General features: G+C 36.0%; 1 protein-coding gene across 1 annotated transcript in view; it reads right to left on the reverse strand.

Moving 5' to 3' along the window:
- CHM (choroideremia (Rab escort protein 1)) overlaps positions 1-22,387 on the reverse strand; it is a 68,180-nt gene that overhangs the window by 40,283 nt on the left and 5,510 nt on the right. The window contains exons 2-5 of the mRNA XM_014954940.1: positions 15,206-15,272; positions 6,109-6,181; positions 4,792-4,913; positions 660-1,020 (exon numbers count right to left, since the gene is read on the reverse strand). Of these exons, the coding sequence (XP_014810426.1) occupies positions 660-1,020; positions 4,792-4,913; positions 6,109-6,181; positions 15,206-15,272 (623 nt within the window). The remainder of the gene's footprint in view (positions 1-659; positions 1,021-4,791; positions 4,914-6,108; positions 6,182-15,205; positions 15,273-22,387) is intronic.

A 22,387-nucleotide genomic window follows, 5' to 3' on the forward strand; every position in this document is an offset into this window, starting at 1 on the left:
CATATACTGTGAAGCACATAAAGGAGAGATTTTAGAGTTTAAATGGTATGACAAATATGTCAGACCAATAGTTTCTCCTCTAAGTAAAACACACACCAGTAAGAATTCAACACAATAATGACTAACTTTACAGTTATTCCATAACATACAAGCTGACTAATTATTTTTTCTTTCCAATAAAATTTATTCCAGTTCAGTGCTTTGGTTGCCAGAGAACCAAAACCAGTACAGAGAGATAAGGAGAGTTTCAACTAGGAAAATCTAAAACCTAGGAAGTACTCTAATAGAAAATTATTTTTCATTTTAAAAACATCTAAGATCTGCATATAGATTGATTTTATGTGTTTGAAAAAAAATATATTTTTAATGGTACTATTTGAAAAGAGCAAAGTATGACTTAAATGCTAAATTTCAGGAAATTTATTTTTATGGACATATTTCTGAGCTATGCTTTATGGTCTCTTTAGCTATAAACAAACGCTAAAGAGCACGTACGAAATAGCTCATTTGTTTCAACGGCAGCAATTCTTGCTTACTTCTCATGAGAGTCTTTTTTGTCTCACAGGTACAGTATCAGCCCTCCTCAACATTAAAGACTTTTTTAAAAATTCAGCATTTTAAGCGAAGTACTGATATGAAAAGAGTCACTTAGTTCCTACCTTGGAAACTAAATCAATATTAAACCTTCTGCCTTCTCTGACAATTTGGCAATATGTAACTTTCTTTGGTTCTTGAGCAGGAATTTCCGAGGGTGCGGCTTCAGTTTTTCCCAATTCCAGAGAGGACTCGTCTAGAGCCGTATTTTGAGAACTGTCATTCTCAGAGGTTACTTCTGCATCATTCCCTTCCGTTGCACTTGCTGGCTCAGAGCCTCCAGCCTCCTCTGCCCCCAGGAAGGCCCCCTCCGCTGGGGGACACTCTTTTTCCAACGCCTGAGCAGCCCCCTCAGCACCAGAAGCTCCAAAGACAGGCAGCTTTGGCAAGGCACCAGCTTCTTCAACATCTTCAGCAGAATCCTGACTGATTAAAAACACAAGGGGAAGAAGTGCAGGGAGAAAAGGTCTTTTAAACAGTCTTAAACACTTATTTAAAGTTTTGAGTCGGTGCCAGAATGTGAACCTCAAGCATTTCTATGAAAAGCGTTAGAATTTCTTTATGCTGGCCAAATCAGGTATACCACCCACTAAAGAATACTTGTTCTTTGACTGCAAAGATATAATTCATGAGGAGTACTTTTGCTGAGGCAAAAGAATAAACAACCCAAAATTGGGGATCTTACTTTACATGGACACAGGAGGGGGAATGAGCTTAAAATGAAAATCAAAGTTCTCATGGTGAAACACCATACACAGCTACATAAACAAAAGAAATACAAAAAAAAAAAAGAAACAGTAAAGCAATTTGATTAGGTTTTTCCTATGGATTAAAAACCCCTTTGAAATTGAAATGCAAAACTGTATTAAAGTCATTAAGCGTAGGTATTTTAAAAAACAAACACACTGAAGAAAACCAAAGTGCTTTATACGACCAGGACTACTTTGCACCTACTGTTATAGCAAGTCTTTAAGAGATGCAGGCAATTTTGACCTGAAGCTTAAGTAAAACTCTGAGATTACTTTGTCAACTCTGACCTTGCATTCTAATTAGTTGTTCCAGTAACAGCCAGACAGACCAAAGTTCCCCCATGTAGCAATGGTATTTTTATGCAATTTTACAAATTTGTGCACAGTAGATGAAGGCAGCCAGGGAAAAGCCGGGACGTTACCACACAGCATTTACTCTGTACAGTCCATTTCCTTTTCACAACACAATTCTTTAAAATTCCTCTTATAAAGCAGACCTCCACTTTTAATCTCATATATTCTTTTTATCTTGAACTTCAATGACATCCACCTTAGAAACTACTACTTTTGAACTTAGAATTTTAGTTTATACTACCAGCTGAGATGAATCAAATCAATGTCATTGTAAGTGAAGGGAGTTCAGCGATAATTTCACGCTATCTTTTTATCTTTATACCACAAGCCATTAATGCACTGAATAAACAATTTAATCTTGGCTGAAAACTAATGAACTATGATTTTAAAGGTGACCTGCAAACATACAGAACAAAATTTCAATAACTAACAGGATGGTTAAAATTCAGTGAATGGCACGGAATTACTCAGTAACATATAAAAATGCTCCCTCACACATCTGTAGCCTTACAGAGGGAAGCAGGGGGCAGGGTTTCTGTTCCAAGAGGGAACAAAACCTCTGTATCCTTTAAAAGTTGCTCCTCACTTAAAAGCTTGGGGAGCTCACATGGGCTTCTAAAAATAAGAGTTTGGAATAACTCTCTTAGCTTGTGCACAGCCACCAGGAAGCACTTATTCATGAAGGGGGTAAAATATTGCCCTGGGAAATACAGGGACTGCTAGAAGGAAGCACTAATGAAATAAGTCTGTTTCTGTACATTAATTATGTCTTTTTTCTTCATATTGGAAGGATTAAATAACTATAAAATATCAAAGAAAGATAAGTATTTTTTCAAACATTTTTTAAAAAGTAATCTCTATTAAAAACACAAATGAAAGTCAATTAGATTTTGGGATTCTGTTTGGATTTTTGTTTTGGGGTGGGTTTTTTTAGAATTTGGAACACGGTATTTGTGAAAACTGCAAAAGCTGTTGCCATTTATGCAATAACTAAGAATGGACCTTTTCTTTGACCTATCCTAAACCTTTTTATAACACAAAAATTCAGAGACAAGTTTTCTTTCTACCTTCTCCCAAGCTCAATCTCATTTTAAATATACTTTATTATTACTTTCTAAAATAAAAATAAAATTTGGATTCCCAATATATTGTCCTTCTTCTATATCACTCTGAAAAGCAGTGTAACAGTAATGTTATATTTACATATTTTAAATCTCTGTTCAATTCCCATTAATGAATACGTAAATCTGCACGATATGCAGCTCTACACATTTTATAATGAAAGCCTAAAAACTGTATATAATCTAAATTCATGACATCCTTCCTATAGGAACAAATGTTCCTGAATAATGTAAGAACTGTCTATAAAAATCACTCAAATTGAACTTTTGTACAGACAATTCTTCTCCTAATTCAGAAAAAAATAATACATCTGCAGACAAATTGTTGTGTAAATTTAGAATATTATCTTCTACCATTCATCAATTAATGGTACTAACAAAGGAATATCTTAAAATGGATGTGTCTTATTAATGCCTTGTAACAGCAACCCCTTCAGATAGGTCAAATGAAAAATTGCCAACCAGCTGGTTAATTTATTCAGCACAGGTGTTCACTATTTATTTTTCAGCCATTTGCCTTTTTTCAATACAGCTTGTTGTAGACACAGTATTCTTTCCCTTTGATGGATGCACTTTGTTCTAAGGCCATTCATTTAAGATTTGCACTGTGTATATTATACTGCTACCCAGCTGTTTATTCTTTCAAAATAAATGTTTAATGGTTACTTCATAGGAGTTATAAAGTTGAGCAAAAACAACAGAATCTAGGCAGAAAGTGTAAATTGTCAGAAACACAATAATTGAATCTCTCATAAAGTTTTAAGTTATTTTGGAAAACTTTTTCTTTCCTAGGTTTATTAATCTTGCCAATCTTGCTTGTGGGATTTGGGGTGGTTTTTCTGGTGATAATCAAGACAATTCTATTGCAAGGCTAAGTCAAATGCTTAAAAGTAGAATCTTCGATTCTATTTGTCCTGACTCAAGTATAATGCTCACTTCTACAAAGTGTGACATCTAGCGCTGGCCATGAGCTGGCCATCAGTCAATATCACATCTGCTTAGGAAAATCATACAAGGGGTTCATAACTATCCCAAAGAACCTTTCAGGAATTCAGAACAGCATTCAGTTCAGTGCAAAATCCAAAAGACTATATCATACTTCCTTATAAAAATCTAAACAAAATATGTGTATTCTTAACCTCTGCTAATGCAGACATACCTCTACGAATACCTAACTAAAAGATATTTATCACATACTCAGTCCTAAGATGGTATACTATTGGTCATCTGCTTCTGCAACAATATTCACAAAAGTAAATATGTATACTTCAAACTAAGCAGGTATTTTCTGCAGGTTCTATGTAAAGTAAGAGCTGAGTTACCTTACTTCAAAAACAGAAGGAGAGTGACAGCCCCAAAAGGCTAACTGTTAGCATATTACCAGGAGCCCTTGACCATGCAATTCCTTCTAAAGCATCATGAGTATGCACTGTTTAATGAGTAAGTTAGATCCACTGAATATAAAAAATGACAAAGGGGAAAGATTACTTTATCATTTTTGCACAATTAAGTATTTTATAATTACAGTACTACTGTCCATTCGTGTTCACATACTAGTGTACTTATTTCATTTTACATGTACTTATGAGTTTAACTTTTTATTATGAGAAAAGCTGCTGTTTGCCAAATCAAGAATGGAAAAATTTAATAGATGGTAGTGCATAACTATCTGCTACTAATAATACCTACAAATACAACACTTCCATCTTCTATTCAGAAGTAAATTACCAACTCACAAAGTTGGCCAACAAATCACATTGCATCCAGACAAGGTTGTTTAAGAAGAACAAGTTAACTTCAACAAAGTCCAAGTGATTTCAACAAAAGCACTTAGAGCACTGTTTCAGAGCTCACGGATACATTTTACACAACATGCAATATGGTAGCGTGGTGAAATGCTTGAGGCCAAAAGCATATGATTATTTATCTCTGGGCACATAAAATCATTTGTATATTTCTATATTAATACTTACTCGCCAAAACAGAAATCTTCTACATATTGAATAGTTTTATCTTTCTTGCTAAGAGAAATAACTTCTTCATTCTCAAGGATCAGTTTTCTCCAGTCTTCACATTCATCGATATCTGTCTTTTGCTTACAAGGAACAATTATAAAATTACATTTTGTACTGTGCCAGCTGCTCTTGAACTATACATCTCTACAGTCCCAAATGATTTGTTGTACCATCTTATATTAAAAAAAAAAAAGAATCATCTTAACTGTCTTAATGGCTTTTCTATTCAGATTTTTTGAGTTAAAATAGTTAGTACTGGTTCCTTTATTATAGCATGCCAACATGTGCACTACATTACTACCTCTAGTAACTGAAAATACAGTGTTAAATGAAATACAAGTTTTAGTATAGAGTTGATTTTAACTTTGAATACAATCTACCAAATGACAGATTTGCCACAGCCAAGTTAGTTCCAAATTTTGTGCCAAAACGCTTTGCACAGAGACCACATGAAAAAATAAACTGATTTGGGTATTATATTAATCTGTCTACATAGGAATCTCTAAATCATATAACAGAACCCTGACAATACTGAGTTCTGACATTGAGCAACTCAACTGATTATGCCAGAAGGTAGCACTATGTAATAAATAGGCATGAGACTGAACTGACAAAGTTCCATCTTCTACGGACCAACAAGCTCATAATGCTTCCGTAAATAATATGAACATCCGTTTGCTAATATAGTCCAAGTACTCAATCTCTTAAATAAATATCCTCTTCAGAAGATTTCTAGTGGACTGTTGTGAATTAATTAAACTTTGGCCATTGAAAAATACACTATCAACATTAATCTTTTTGTCCTGGTTACAGAACATTCCAATGAAAAGATCTAATAACTACCTTTCTCACAGTTAAGAAGAATCAGCTGAAAGCATGCAAGAAGAACAAAAGGGACCAAAACATCAGAGAGTAGAAAATAATCAAACATGAAATGGAGAAAATCAGGGTATCATTTACAGAAGATGCTGGGAAAGGAATTGAAACAGTAGTGTAGTTGCTTCTACATAAATTCAAGAACCCCAAAAGTGTGACTGAGCACTAGACCATTTGCTCTCGGATTATAATGTTAATAAACGAGGCATATCAGAGTCCTAGAATGCTAGGCCAGATGGATAAAGCTTAACTAGTAAAGTTGGAAAGTAGAAAGCTCTTTGATCTGTCAAATCACCAAAGAGAAAGAGCATTGTGATAATTTGTCTTGTAATAAATTATGCAAACAACCAAGACTTAATGCTTAAGAACATTAAAAGAAGCAATTTTGGAAATATTTACCTGATTTTCTTTAATCCAGGACAATAATCCTGAAAAACTGAAGCTGGCCCAGTTTCCACCATAGTAATTTCTCCTGCAAAGAAAAAGCAACAACGAAACTTGGTGGACAGATAACACATAGCCTTTTCAGGTTTAAAGAAAACAAAACCAAGTTTGAGACATTCAGAATATTTTCCACGAGAGATTTTACAGAGGCAGAATATAAAAACTGGTGTAATATTTCACAATTCTTAATGACATGCAAAACTTCCATTTTCAATCATTTGTATGCATCTCTGACCTATAGTCCAAAATCAAACCATTTGGAGGATAAAATCAATAACGCTGGGAAAAGCACATGGGATGCTGTGAGTAAAAGGAAAACACAGATCATGTTGCTTTTTGGCCAAACACGCATGACTATAGACATCTTCACTTAGTGTGGAGCAAAGCCAACAAGTCTGCCAGTTTCAACTGAGTTTTCATAAAAGCCAGTTTTTTGCATCCATACCACACTCCACAGTTTCAGGTTCTGGCAGGAACCTAAAATCTTTGTCACATGAGCACAACTATACTGCTTCTGACTGAAGCTGATGTGGAAGTTAACATAATTGCATTGCATGCCATGTCTAAACTACCAGTGCTTCATGAGGTGGATATGCAAGGGAGGGTTAAGTAAACTGAAACTGGGTCCAGACAGTAGAAATCACATCTCTCTTATCGATTATGTCAAATGAAGGAAAGTTCACTCTATTGTTTATCTGCTGATTACAAAACAGATTGTGCTTATTATAGACTGTTAAGATGCTCTGGAAAAATGATTATTAAACTGCATATACTGTAGGTGGAGCCAAAGGAACTGATTTGTACAAAATGATCATAACTCTATGAGTACTCTTCAGTTTATATTTACCACCTTCTGCCCTGAAAATATTATTTTACATTTTTTATATCACAGAAAATTAACAGTTCTGCAGTTGATCAAAGACAGCCTCTACCATCCCTTTTGTAAAATTTTCTATCAACATTTTTCTAAACATCAGTTGAATTAACTAGCTTTTGTTATCATGCATACTACATCTTAAATATTTAAACAACTCTGAAGGGAAAAATAATACAGCAATAATATTTTTTTAAAAAATCACTAGATCTTGCAAAATAAAGTTATTTGAGGATTTCACTCTGTTTTCTGGCACTGTATGCTGGCACTTCAGAAAGATAGCAAAAAAATACCCTCCTGAATGGACACCTAATATTATTGCATACTCAAAAAAAAACCATTTAGGGAGGATGATGGGTTTTGCACTTCACTGAATAATGTGAAGACTGCTAAATCAACTGAACTTATCATAACATCCTTCACTTTTAAATTGTAGAGATAAGTGTGATAACAGTGAAAAATTAAATTCAGGTTTGATTCTACTGTTTAAGATGGGCTGGTTTTGACAAGGCTTATCTGCACTGACAAAGACTTCATTAGGAGTGTCAGCTCCTTTAGGTACCAGAGGGTGATGCTCCAGCCCATGTTGCTTACTTAGCATATGAAGGACAGATGTCTGCTAAACAATGTCTAATTGCTCCTGACTAGAAACTGACCTAAAAAAGTCTTTCAGCTACTTCAAGGCAATAGCAAAGAACATAAATAGGACATCTTTTGCAAAGACAACAAAATCCAGCATTCACTGAATAAAGGTGGCTTCAACAACATGACATGGTATTTAAGGCTGTGGACTGGGTCTATACTTCAGAAGAACCCACACAGTCTACCCTGCAATTTGGTTACTCTAAGCAGAAGATCTGCAGACCTGTTACCAACCAGAAACTCCAATCAGCTATAAAAAGGAGTTCATACTTACCTCATTATATGAATGATACTGATGAGGCTGAAAAAGTACTACTATTTGGTACCATATAGGATACAAAGCTATGAGAATTAAATATATTAAATGCCTGATTTTGTCAAATTTCAATCTGTAAAACAGTAACTGATACTTGCATGCAATGATAATCTCCAGCTCTGTTTTAGCTGTCAATGGTGCAGGTTAATTTCTTGCATCTTCTTAAAATTTCACTGAATAAAAATTTCGATATTCATATATTATCTACCACCTCTGGGATTTCCAAAAAACACAGCCATGAAGATTTATTTTTAAGGGAATCTGCTGCTTAGTTCCAAGTTTCCTTGAATATGGAATACAATCTGGGCTGTCAGAGCAAGCAAGGCCATTGATCACAGAAATCACAGAAAACACCTGCCTAAAATTAGGACTGCGTTTCTTGACTCTATACCAATATAAATTCATGCATATTTAGAATATTTATAATTAAAACTTTCAGTAAGAGAAATTAGTATGCTATTTTCACAGAAAGTTACAAAAGTTTATTTGTGAGCTGTCAGACATCTTTGATGCATACATTCCTCTGTTCATCGGGTAGATTTTCCTTCGAAACGGCTTTTCTTTTTAACCACCAAAGATGTGAAACAATCTTTTCAACAAAGCAGTCTATAATGCTGTCCTGAAGCTCAATCAGTTTTGAGAAGACAGTACGGCCTTTCTGAAATGGAAAATGAATCGCAGCTGTCCTTCCTCTCCTCTAGCATCTGAGCACCTTTCCCAAGTTATGCTACACCACCACAGCATCAACTTCCAGATATTTTTTTGCCCAGATTTTTTAATTAGTTTACCCTGCATTACATGATGAATCAGGATTGTGTAATTTTCTCATATGAAAACATTACAGAAGGAAGGTAGACCAGACATGATTACTAATGTTATGAGCAAAGTTTTTTGTAAAATCTTGAAGAGGAATTCTGGAAAGAGCTGACTAATGGTTTTACAAATAGGAGACCTCTGTAACCAAATATTTCTGTTATAATTGCCCTGAAAATGAACCGAGGAATTCCTTAAAATAATGGTCAAGATCAAAGCCTAATTAAAGCTAAAATATTGTCCCAAAGTCTCAAGGACTAAGCTCCTCTCTTCTCTTGCTATATTAGCAAATTTTAAAGATGGATATTCTCTCCCTTTTTCAGGGTTATAATTCAATTATCCTCTAAGTAAGGACATGAAACATTTTGATAGTATAACAGCAGTTAAAAATTAATTTTTCTACAGAGTTAGTTAAAGCACAGATGTTTTGTTTTTCTACCATACATTATTACATTATTCCCTAGATGATATTTGCTCAAAACTTCTCCTGTATTGTCGGGATTTTCATATGAATTAAAATACTACTGCTTTTAGTTCACATTTTTCAAATCTCAAACCTGTAACAGCAGAACTGCTAAAGACATTTTTGCAAAGTTTTGGAAATGTAGCCTGAGTAGAGTTTTACCTCTGCAAAAAGCTTAATTCTCTTTTCTCCAACATTAGTTTAGGATTATTTTTCTCAGTCACTAACACAATTTTTTTCTTCAGACTCTTTCAAAGTATTAGCAAATCTCAGTCCAGAACACTGAAATTGCAAATTGTTTCCAACTAATTAACATTCTTGGAATCTGAACCAAGAGAATATCTAACATCCTTTTGAAGACAGACTGCAATCTGAGAGACTGAACACTTTTGAAAAAGCACGAGATAAACAAGGAAAACATAAGTAAGAACAGAAAAAGTATTTAATGGACTATGGCTGTTACGAAGACTGCCCTTCGCAGTACCATGTCCTAACAGAGTAACAGTCAAAGCTGGGGATGTCTGAAGAAAAGCTGCTGATGCCTCGTGATTGCTCCCAAGAGCTGCCTGTGCATCTCTGTCCTGTATTTGATCTTTCAGAAAGAAGTCTCGAACCATCAGAGTAGCTGTCTTTTGCAAAGGAAGTTACTGCCACATCGATTTTAAGGATCTGAACACAAAATGACTTATGTTTCAAACCCACAAAGTTTCATGTGCTACCTATTAAGTACACAGTCACCTGTATTAAAAATTCGCATTCTGACACAGTAATTGTGTTTTGGAGCATGAGAAGTGGACTAAGCTTTCTTGTCTTCCAAGATGAAGGGTTTAACCCAAACAGCTCTTGAGATCCTTCAGCTCAATAAAACGGTGATGGTGGCAGTCATTTGTCCTACATTATATTATCTCCTGGGATATTAACATAACCAAAGGTAAACATCATGGACCAGCTGAGACCATGTTTTACTCTCTAATACCTTTGCTATGAGATCAAATCCTGGAAGAAAATAAAAATAAAACCAACATTTTCAAAAAAAGTCAAGACACCAGAATTAAGAATTTTTTCCTATGTTTCCTTACTGAAAGTTTAATAATTCCTCTATTTTTCTTGCAAAAAATTGACCTTCTTTGAGAAGCAACCTTTTCCCTCTCTGGTTGCTGTACTCACACAGCTACCTCACTCCACAGAGGTTAAAGATCAAAAAGACGGCTATATGAAAACATGGGTCATATTACATTACATATTTTACAATTTTTGAACAAAGTGAGACAGATTGTCTAGCAAGAAGTGGAACAAATTACAAACGCAGGTACCATGGTGTCGGGGGTACAGGAAGGGTGCCCAGTGTGCTTTTGGACGCTCAAATAAAACAGAATTTTGGACACAAGGAACACTCCAGTACTCTGCATGCAAAGTACAGTCAAAACAAAAGAAAGGGAACAGGTGTCAAGAAGCAGGAAATGAGAAGCAGACAGAGCAAGCTGGGCACAGAAGAGGAGTTAAAATCCTGCATCTTGACACTCCTTTGCCTTTGAATTAAACTCCATATGGAAAGACAAATATTTCCATGAGGAAGGATGTAGACAATAAAACTATAGTCTACAAATGCTATATTCTAGATGCTGCAAGTCAAGTACAAAATGTAGCTAAACATACCTCACCTCTTAATTGCCCCATCCTCAGTAACCAAACAAGTACATAACTTATAAAAAGATAATAAGCAAAGGAACAAAACCAGAAAACAACAGGAGCCATCAGGAGAAAGCCCTATGCATATGAACAATTACTTTGAGAAGTATATTCACTTCAAATAACCAACTTTTAGTATTGATCTACCTTTCTTCAGAAACTTCAAATTTAAACTAAGTGCCAATCTCCACATTTTAAATTGCAAATTACTTTTCTAAATCACTTAACAAATATCCTTGAAATTTCACATGTCAACAGCTCATTAATATCTACAGTAAATGCAGCTCTCTGAAAAGAACCACAGATTTTACATTTATTGAGACAGATAACTGGCACATAGAAATAGAGCTCCTTCAATTACTATTTGGCAGAAGCTAACTTTAGTTTAAAATCCGTCTAGAGGAATTTATGGCAACACTGCAGTGCAGTGACTATTTTGAATAAGATTAGCTACTGTTGATGGTGATGCTTGGACAGTGTTTATAAATCAAACTTAGAAGTTAGTATTTTATAATAGGCCACTTCAAAACTATCTTCCATAATCACCTATGCAGTATATTATGATAAATGCAAACATTGCTGGAGATTAAAAGTAATAAAATGATGTACACAAGGTAACGAGTGCAAGCAAACTGTAAACAAAGACTTTATCCATATACATTTTCTATATCCTGTGCATAACTTAACTCAGAGCTTTGTAGAGAACAAAAGATTAATCAAAATAGCACACATAACACAAACAAGCATTTCAGTAAACACAAATCTTATTTTCTTATAATCTGAAAAAAACAAACTCATGATCCTTCAAGAAGGGAACAACATATCTTGTTAAAAAGTGATATTCTGAATAAAACCAGATTTTTCTGTTGATGAATTTTCAATTATACTGTTACCTCAGTAAAATGAAATTTGAAAATTCACCTAAAAATTAGTATATTAAGCTAGACATATAGTAAATAAAATTAAAATATTTTAATTCAGATGAATCTCTGGCAAGGTTTCCAGACTTAACTTTTCACTTAAAATTCAAATGGCATCATGGTGGGGGGTTTCCTGTTGGTTTTGGTAGGCTTGTTTTGCAAGAGTATTAACTTAAACATGAAAAGCAGATGGCTTGAAACACTTCCCTATTTATGGGGAAGGGGTTGTATAGTATAAACTTTTCTTTTTTTTTTTTTTTTTTTTGGTATTTCTCCAGAGGACGAACTTTTAACATAAAGTTTGCTTCACTTCCTGATTCAAAGGAAACAAGTTTATTTACTATTTTTGAATGGACACTCTTAAAAATACATTTATCTTTGCAGCAACCTCAGCACAAAGTTGTTTGTGTCAGCAAACAGAAAAACAAACAAACAAGAAAACCTCCCAAGAGTAAGTTAAACCTTGAATCACTGTTCAAAAATAAGCCATAAAAGGGCTCTATTATAAATTTTTTTTTTTTTTTTTTTTTTTTTTTGCAAGATATGGATTCTAGACCATGATTTAGTGAGCACATACACCAATTAAAATGGCAGCTATTAATATGAGTGAATAACACCTTGGTTAAGAACACCTTTCCCTGACTTTAGCCTGCACTAGAATTAGAAAATAACTCCATAGGAAAAAAGAATCAAATGTTGAAGCATTCATTTTCATCATAAAAACAAAAGCATGTGTGAATGTAAATGAGCATATTTAAGGGAAAACAGTAATAAACAAAATCTGTATTCCACAGTTCTAATTGCCTGCTACTGTGAGTTTTCTGAAAGGCTCTTCAGCACAGCTAAAAATAGGCATGGATAGAAAAAACAAACATCAAAGTTCCACTGGCTAACTATTATTACAGATAAGGTTTTTAATATTTGGTTAGCAATCTAATAGCTAATTTAAGAATTATTGTACCAAAATGTTTGAAATTAACATGTCCTTACACATTATGCATGAGGTCTTTATAGTAACTTCAGTATCACTACCATGTAGCTGCATATTTCTTTAAGTTTATTACAATCTTAAGAGCTGTCTTTGTTTCAATTGTATCATTAGTTACATTACATATGGAGCATCAAGTACTGCCTTGCTGTGTACTATCCCATTGTGAACTGCATTACTACAATATTTGCCCATTTAAGGACTTTCTTCCTTACAGTTTCGAGGTATTTTCCATAGGTTCTGAGAGTAGTGCCTCAAGATTAAATAGGATGAGTTCTTAATCCAACTGACTCTGAAGCGTATCCCCTGTCCTCACACCACAACCCAGAAACTTTGTGGGCAGTGTAACAGCAAACTGAGCAACTGCAAACCATGTTTCATGCAACCAAGTGAGCTAGTCTTGAAAATTTTGAAATTGCGTATGATTTCAAATTAGAAATCAATGCATGAAAAATCAATGGGTCCTTTGAAGGGCTGTAGACAAAAAAGATTAAAAATGTTTAATCTTGAACCAATGTTGTTCAGAAAAAATGAGCAACAGAAAGCATATCCTTTTTAAGGTCTTGGTGCAAGACACAAGAAAAACTGATAACATATAGTGTGTCTGGGAAAAGTCTCTAAACCCTGGTGCTGGATACTCAGGTGCACATCACAGGAATTTTCATAGAAAGGCAAGAGCTCTAAAAACACAATGTAAAAGTAAAACACTATGCCAACTCTGTCGTTTTTGGCGAACAAGTACTAACAATCAGAACATCCAAGCTCATAGCACGGTTGCTGCTACCACCACTTCAAACCCTCCTGCCACACTTCTCTGCCAAAATCCAGCAGATACCAGCTCGAGAAAAGGTAACAGGCTGCCTGAAACTAGTCTCCACATAGACTTTTACTGGTTATTATCAGTTGTGATTTTACTGTTAAAATACGTAAGATATTAGCCCACACACAGGTCAGATTAAATTTTACCAAACTATCCACTTTGGTTGCATGCATAAGTCATTACCACAGCTGAAATCTGTTTCACCCTAAAAAATTATTATGCATTTTATCCTATTTAGCAGCAGCTGCTTAGGTAGCCCCTGCTTATGACCCTCTCCCAAAACTGTATTAGACCAGCAAATTGCATAAGTGCACTAACAACGTGATGAAAAAGTAGCAACAAGACAGGAGCCAGCAGCCAGCAAAAATCAACATCAGTGGCAATGCTGACAAGAAAAAATAGAACAAACAAAAAAAGTATCTGTATAATCATACCTTGGTCTCACTTAACGAACTACAGCAGGCAAAGGGTAGGTATCCAGCACAGAAATCTCACAAAATATATTGCATTTGTTATCTTCTAGAAAAACACAGACAGTAAAGCAGCCTCAAAAGCTGCTTAGTAACGATCGATCATCTCAGAAGAGTTATGAGAAAATTAGAGTTTTAAAGTGCTAGATGGCAGAAGGTGGTATTTTAAGAGTTTGTCTTGGTCAGCTGAGGCTCCAGCATTTGATCTCAAGCTTCCCTCAGAAACCAGAGCTCTAGACTTGAGTCACGCTACTAAATTTTGCTGAGCAGGTGTACAAATAAGCCAAGGTTCAAAGTTCCTACATTCTTCTAAAAAACAGCGTGCATCATAGTGTATAGTCATAGTTTATTAAAAAAAAATTAACTTTGGCTAATTGGTAAAGAGAAGTAAAATTAAATGTAATCTCTTAAAAGGTTGCAAAGAAATATGCCACTCCTAGTGCTTGAGCAAATCCTTCTATTTCAAAGTGCAACAGAAGTACTTTTTGAATCAACTGATTTCAATGATTCTGTACTCTTCTTACAAACTGGTTTAGCACAGGATAGAGACAAGACAGCACAGTCCTGTGTTCATCTCCTGCCTTATCAGCCAGATTTCACTCGTCTTCATTCTGACAACAATTACAACGCAAAAATACTTGTATTAACTTCTCTAGGCATTGAGAACTGATACAAATAAGATACTAGTAAAACATTTTGTCATAAAATGATAATGGCCCAGGGAAAAATTCCCACAAAAACAGAATGGGATACTTACTGTCAGGAATGATAATGAAGGGCACTAAATCTGTAATGACTCTTGTCTGTATGGAAGAAGGAGCCATCAACAGCATCCTTGACCACATCACTTATGTTCCAAATAACTGAGCTAGCATGCAAAAATTGCCTGCTCTATTGATGGAAACAACACACCAAAAATAAGTTAGAGACAGAAGCGTAAGATCACTTGATGCCAGATGAACACAAAACAGAAGTGCTGAAGGGCACACTGACATAGACACAGATACAGCTCTAGCCAGTTTAACTCTTAAAAAGGAAAATTATTGGCGTAACTTACGAATCAACATGGAGAACTCTCTGGCCACTTCTGGCACATGCCGCTGCAATAATAGATTCAGGCAAACCTGAAAGAACACATAAAATTTTTAGAACTTAGTATGCCAAGATATATTAAAAAATTAACTAAAGTTAGAACTTGCCAGAAACAGGCAGGTTAAACAGAAGAACGATTACAATGTGAGTCACTGAAATTTTTAACACTCCCATGATACTAAAATCATGAACACTAATTTGTGTTCATTAATATTTTGTTACAACCCTCCTGAATGCAACTTTTTTTTTCTTAGTAATTGTACAGCACGTATCACTCGCAAACCCTACCACATCTGAGTTAAAGCTTGTCACCAATGTCTTCTCTAGACACCTTGTTATCATAAACAGACTGAGCGCTTGTCAGCACAGTACCCAAATTTTAATGGGATGCTCTGTAACTGTATCCCTCCTGATACAAACAGGTATTATCTGAGGGCATTTTTATGTATTTTTGTTCATTTCAAAGTGTCTTATATAATTGGAAGACTGTGTAACAACCCATTTAAATGGTGTTTCAAAATTAAGAAATTTATGGTAAATGCTGCATACTCTGGTATATTGTCCAAGAATACACTGGAAAGTATGATGGTATAAACCTGTTGGGATGGCATTACACAATTGTGTATGGCAGACAGAGTCCTGCACAGTGCTGTCTCCTCCATATCATCTACTGGCAAACATTTCTGCTGTGAACAGTCTCAGAACTGTATGTGGACTTTGTTTCTGATTGAACTAAGTGGTTTGCTCCAAAAGAGTGCCCAGGAGCACACTACTTTTCCACCCGCAGACCCAGACCTGACTGTAAACAGAAAAGTTAAACTGACAATGCAGGAGTACCTTCACTTCATATTTAAGGTTAGTGTTAGGGGCAGAACAAATGTGAGATGGTTGTCCTGAGAGTGGTATCCCTATCAAAATCTCCCACACAGACACACAGGACCACAGAATGGTAGGGGTTGGAAGGGACATCTAGAGAACATCTAGTCCAACCCCCCTGCTAAACCAGGTTCACCCAGAGCAGGCTGCATTCAAAACTCATCCAGGTGGGTTTTGAATATCTCCAGAGAGGGAGACTCCACAACCTCCCTGGGCAGTCTGTTCCAGTGCTCTGGCACTTTCAACGTAAAGAAGCTTTTCCTCATGTTCAGATGGAACTTTCTGTGGTCCAGCTTGCATCCGTTGCATCTTGTCCTGTCACCAGGCACGACTGAAAAGAGCAGTAAGATGAAAAGCCCGTCCTCTTGACACCCGCCCTTTAGATCTTACAAGCATTGATGAGATCCCCTCTCAGACTTCTCTTCCCCAGGCTAAACAGACCCAGGTCTGTCAGCCTTTCCTCATGAGAGAGGTGCTCCAGTCTCTTGATCACCTTCATAGCCCATCATCATGCAATTACACTGTCAAATCAGTAAGTTTATACCATATTTAGAAAAGATATGTAGTAAAAAAAAAAAAATCCAACCAACTAAAAGGCTAGAGCTATTTCTCTACCAGCACTACCTGTTTGGAATGGCACACGATCGCAATTGGAAGTTTAATAAATAAAGAAGGCTGTTCTCTAACTTCTACTCCCACTCACCAGATTTTTACATGCACAATTAGACGACTTGAATTTCTGACTAGATTCAGGAAAGAAGCATTGCTCACTATCTAAAAAGCTGTTTGGCACTAGCTTTGCTGAAATCTCTTTTTAAATGACATACTGGCTGTTTAAGCAGGTAATTCAGTAAAAGCGATTAAAATTCTAAGGGACTGGTATTAGGAGACACTTAGGCTACATATTCAATTAAGGGATGAGATTAAACAAAGTGAAAGGAGCGTTTCACTAATGTGATTTACTGCGTAGGACCAAAAGCAGCTGTACTAGCACACCAGCTCAGCTCAGCACAGCTCGCTGAAGAGAGACAGAACTGAAAGTGGAAAAAGAAGTTTGTGGTAAGACACAAACTTCTTTGGCTAACTTCACACCAAACCATCTCCATGAGAATTTCTGGTCTGCAGTTGTCTATTTCTTCAGAGAGAATACTGCCTTCACAAATGAGTAAAAGTTCAGCATGTTGCCAATCTGACAATCCATTTAAAACACGTAATGCAGTATGTTAAAGGTTACCTTATAAGTAGAATATGGTTGTGCAGTACCAGTTTTAGTTTACCTAGAGTAAGAAGCTGTCAGACTTTAATGGGGTATTAAGTAAAATTTAGCACTTGGAGAGACAGGAACAGACCATTTGAAATGGTTGAGCTAGTCTTTAATAATTCTAGAACCTGAAATGCAGTTTAGAAAACACCTAGAGGGACTTAGATACATGAGACCATAGTTTCATGACCTGTGCCAGCAAAGGCAAACACAACCATCAAAACAAAGACCTCACAACCTTTCCACGCTTATCTTTGGCCATTCCTGACCTCCTTCCACATGAAATAAATAGAAAGTTTTGGCAGACTGGTTCCATGATGGCGTTGACAGTCCGAAAGTACAAATGTCTGTATCAACGTAAGAAAGGACATTTAAGACAGGCATGACAAATTTTCCAGGAAAACTACAACTTCCCTGCAAATTTTTCAGTTTTAACACTTACTATTTTGATGTATTAAAAAAAGAAAATCCCTTTCTGCATTGATAAAAAAGAAAAATTTACAATAGTTTTGCGTTGCTGACCTTCCACAGCAAGTGAACGCTTATCATAGAATTAATCTCTGGGGGTAAAAATAGGGATGAAGAATTGGATCAGCTCCTGGGAGATTCGTTTCACAGCCTAGAAAGGCCAATAGTCTTTAGAGTTGATTTTTTCTGAAGTAAGAACTCAAAACACAGACCCTTCTGAACAAAGAGACAATGAGAAAATATGTAATTGCAGCATGTAGTTCAGGACTGTCACAAGATCCTGGATGCACAGCCTTATTATGTGAAAGCAACTCCACATTCAGCCATCCTCTGAAATTGTTTATATATCTGTTTCATTTCTCTCTGTCTATAAACTTATCTGGCACAGAATCTACTACTATTTTGTTTGTAGTTCCTGAAAAAGGTTTTATTTCCTTCATTTGGGCACAGAGAATATTACTCTGGAAATGGAACTGAGAAGCTTGTTTCTCCTTCCTTATTGATAAAAGCCACTGAGAAAGTGTTGTAAAACATCACCAGTGTTGCCTGGCTGACCAGGACTAGAGTTATAGCTACCAGGGCATAACTGATTGCTTTAAGCTTGATCCAATTGATACTGTGTTGGAGGTCTGTTCTTCCATTAACCTTGGATGAAATTGGTCCCTGAATTAGCTTCCTTGCTCTTGAAAGCTGGCATCAATTTTCTTCACCAACCCTTTGCTTCTGAGATACTGTGGCCCCCCGAGTACCCACTGGCAACAGAATGAGCAAGTGCAAGAAAGGCAAGGCCCAAGCATTTTAGCTTTTGGAGAGGCTCTGAGAACAACTTGATGGAGCGAGACACCATTTATTCTCATGTGACAAAACCTCGGTAAACCAAAGAAATAAGACTGTGCCTTGGGACCAGTTTCTGAATTCTCTTCTCTAACAGAAATAAGACCACATGAAAAATAGGTAGCTTCATCAAATGCAAGTTACTCCTACATGTGATCTGGACTACATGATGGTTACTTTACAAAAGGCTTTTCCAGGAAAGGGGTCTGGTAAACAGACCATTATAATATCGTTATAGATAGTCTCTCTTGACCTAAGAAAAAAATAACTAACTTGGAAAAGCCTCCTTGGAGAAATGGTAGAGATTGATTTAATGATAGCACGTGAAGTTAAACTATCTCCTACGGGATGCTCACACAGTTGTGCAACACAGGTCCCCTTCAGATTATTCAGTAACAACGAAATACATTCTCTTTAATTTTTTTTTCCATTTGGAAACAGTTTCTTATTCTGAAATTTCATTTTTCAAAAAATTCTAAGATGGATTATATTCAAATTTTGAAATGTGTTCAGATGCTAGCTACAGGGCAGAGTGGACTCCAAAACTTCTTCTTACAGTTTGGTTTGAAAATAATGACTTATTACAGAATTCAAGCGACAGCAGGGGAAAGGCTGTATCCCTCATATTGATTCCGAAGTTTCACTTACACCTAATGGTATCTCTAAGCCGTTTTTCTCATAAAGGATTATTCTAACATTTCCTGCCACTCATCCCTCTTGAGGAACCGTCAGCTTCTGTTTTGCCAGCTTAAGGGATGAAGGACTTAGCACTATAACCTGTGTCATTCATGACATTTAATGTTTTCAAACAGGCAGTTGAGTAATGATTTGGATCCAGTAATGGATCAAAGAACAGCAGGATCTAAATGAGAATCTACATTTCCTTTTAGATTTAAAAAAATAATTCCAAGATCGTACTTCTATCAAAATCAGTAATCAAATTACTGAATCATCAAGAGATCTGCCCTCTGGTATAATTAGTAGTAACCAGTATTTTCCTACTAACCTATTATGCATATGAGTTACTGTGAAACACAGCACACCTCTCATTTTACTGTATCTGAAATGAAAAGGTCTACTGCATATTTTCTCAAATAAGGTTCCAAATCAGGCAGCTTTTAGATTTCCAATGATATTAATTAAGAAGTCTGAATAGGAATCACATGATCCAACCACAAGAAAGCAGCAACTGATCCATACTTCAGAATGTTATAAACATCTGGCAGCATAAAAGGGATTTAAGTAGAGGAATAAAGAATCCATATAATTCTTGTATCAATCTAATATTCTGACTCAGAAGTTCTTCATATTTGAGGCAGGATGAATTCAGAAATAGCAGTGCTTGTTATCAAGAAGTATAAACACCTTCTGTGCCTCCTAGCCCCTTCATATTCTCCTTTAGAATGCTTACACATGAAATATTTGCATTATGTTAAACTGTCCTGCACCTCATTTCTTTTACCAGAAAAACAAAGATAAACAGTTTTTTCTTCATGAAGGAGGGCTGATTAGTATCGGTTGAAACTTATATCATCACTCCTTAAAGCCATACCTTCATTCACCAGACAATCTTATGGTAAAGAATACAGTCCGCTTTTGGTAGCATTAGTTGACAGTGCCAGATCTCTAAGCACTATCGCTATTATAGTCCTCTTGGATACATGAGAGGCAGATTAATTTCAGTAAATCTCAGAGAAGTGGCTGCTGCAAACTGACCTTGAAGTCTACATCTGGTTGTTCCCAGCAACCTCTGACCTGTTGGAGCAAGTCCAGAGGAGGCCACAAAGACGATCAGAGGGATGGAACACCTCTGCTCTGAGGACAGGCTGAGAGAGTTGGGGTTGTTCAGCCCGGAGAAGAGAAGGCTCTGGGTAGACCTTATTGCAGCCTTTCAGTACTTAAAGGAGGCCTCCAGGTAAGATGGGGACAAATTTTTTAGCAGGGCCTGTTGCGATAGGTCAAGGGGCAATGGCTTTAAACTAAAAGAGTTAAGGAAGAAATTGTTTAAAATGAGGGTGGTGAAACACTGGCACAGGATGCCCAGAGAGCTGGTAGAAGCCCCATCCCTGGAAACATTCCAGGTCAGGTTGGAGGGGGCTGTGAACAACCTGCTCTAGTTGAAGATGAACCTGCTCATTGCAGGGCGGCTGGACTAGATGACCTTTAAAGGCCACTTCCAACCCAAACTATTCTGTGATTCTGAGACAATGCCCATTACATGAATTTTTGGACCTTTCCTATAAAGCAAAATCAGCCATACTTTCATTTTCACGAATAATGTGTTTTACAAGTAAATAAGGAAGAATTACAGGAATTAGCTACACATAAACAGTTATCAAGATACCAATTCTACTTTTGATTTCAACATAGCAAAATTAAAATTAGAGATAACTGCTAAGCTAGAAAACTCTTTTCTTCAGCATTAAAAGCCAACCAATTTTAAAAGCTTTACAAAATAATGGAATGTTATAATTCACCTCTGTGTAATCAAAAATTAATTTCAGGCTTACACATTGTGTCTCTTCTGATTAGTGGCTATATGTAACGCCATAGTGACACACTGCCTCTTCAAGTGACTCGAAATGGATACATTCACTGCCCCAAGCAATTTATAAACTAAACAGCTTCATATGAATGCAAGCATCTTGATTCCTGCGTTTTTCACTGTAAACTATTTCCCAGTCATCCAACTGATAAGCTTTTACTGAATTACACAAGCTTCATCTTGAAAAGGTTTAAATGTTTAATTTGCTCCACTGTATCTACTAAATAAATCACAAGTGGCTTTTTCATAATACAAAATGTTGAAGGAAAATATATTAAAAATGCTGGAACACAGACAATTTCAAAACAATCTTCTGGAGTCAGACAGTTGACCAACTGCAATAAATTTCGTTTGTATCCAGAGTTCTAAGAAGAGAAGAGCAGGTGACTCAGGAGAAGCTCACTGCACAATCTTTGTAGTACGTTTTAGGTATATGTAGAACTTAAAAGACATTTTATAATTGAATCACAAACAAAGTTGAAATAATTTTTGTATATAATATTTTAAGTTAAAGCTAGCTAATTAAACTTGATAATAGCTTTGATCAATTTTATTATATTTCTGCATTACAGAATATGGTAATGGCACAGAAATGACAACCCATTAAGACAGTAAGAAAATATAAATGGTCAAGGAGGAGTCACAAGTAAAAAATTTCTTGTCCTACATTAGTAATTCCATACAGTTATCTGTGTACCAACAGAGACTCTTCTCTAAAGCCAACCAAAGCATTTTGTCAATCTCAGTGCATCAGTGATTTACAAAGAGATGAGTTCCTACAGAAGGATTGAATTCCCAGTTTTACAACCATTCTCCAAACAGTTGAGTGACATTTTCGACTTGGGACAGACAAATGTGTCTTTTTGATTAGTCTTCATTCAGACTATAATTCCAAAGTACCTTGCTAAGACTTTTTCTAAAGGAGTTTTTCACCTTGATATGCAGATGACCTATTCAATATTTTTCACAGTAGGATCACAGAAGTACTACAGTCTCTTATTTTGTAAAATCAGCAATATAATCTGGAAAACCTGAAGAACACTAACAGATTGAGAAGGACAACAAAAGAGTCACAAAATAATTAGTTTTGTTACAAGAGCAGCACAGGACATTGGGGGGGGATGGAGCACCTCTGCTACAAGGACAGGCTGAAGGAGCTGGGG

Source organism: Calidris pugnax, unplaced genomic scaffold (genome assembly GCF_001431845.1).
Source record: "Calidris pugnax isolate Ruff unplaced genomic scaffold, ASM143184v1 scaffold38, whole genome shotgun sequence".
Taxonomy (NCBI): domain Eukaryota; kingdom Metazoa; phylum Chordata; class Aves; order Charadriiformes; family Scolopacidae; genus Calidris; species Calidris pugnax.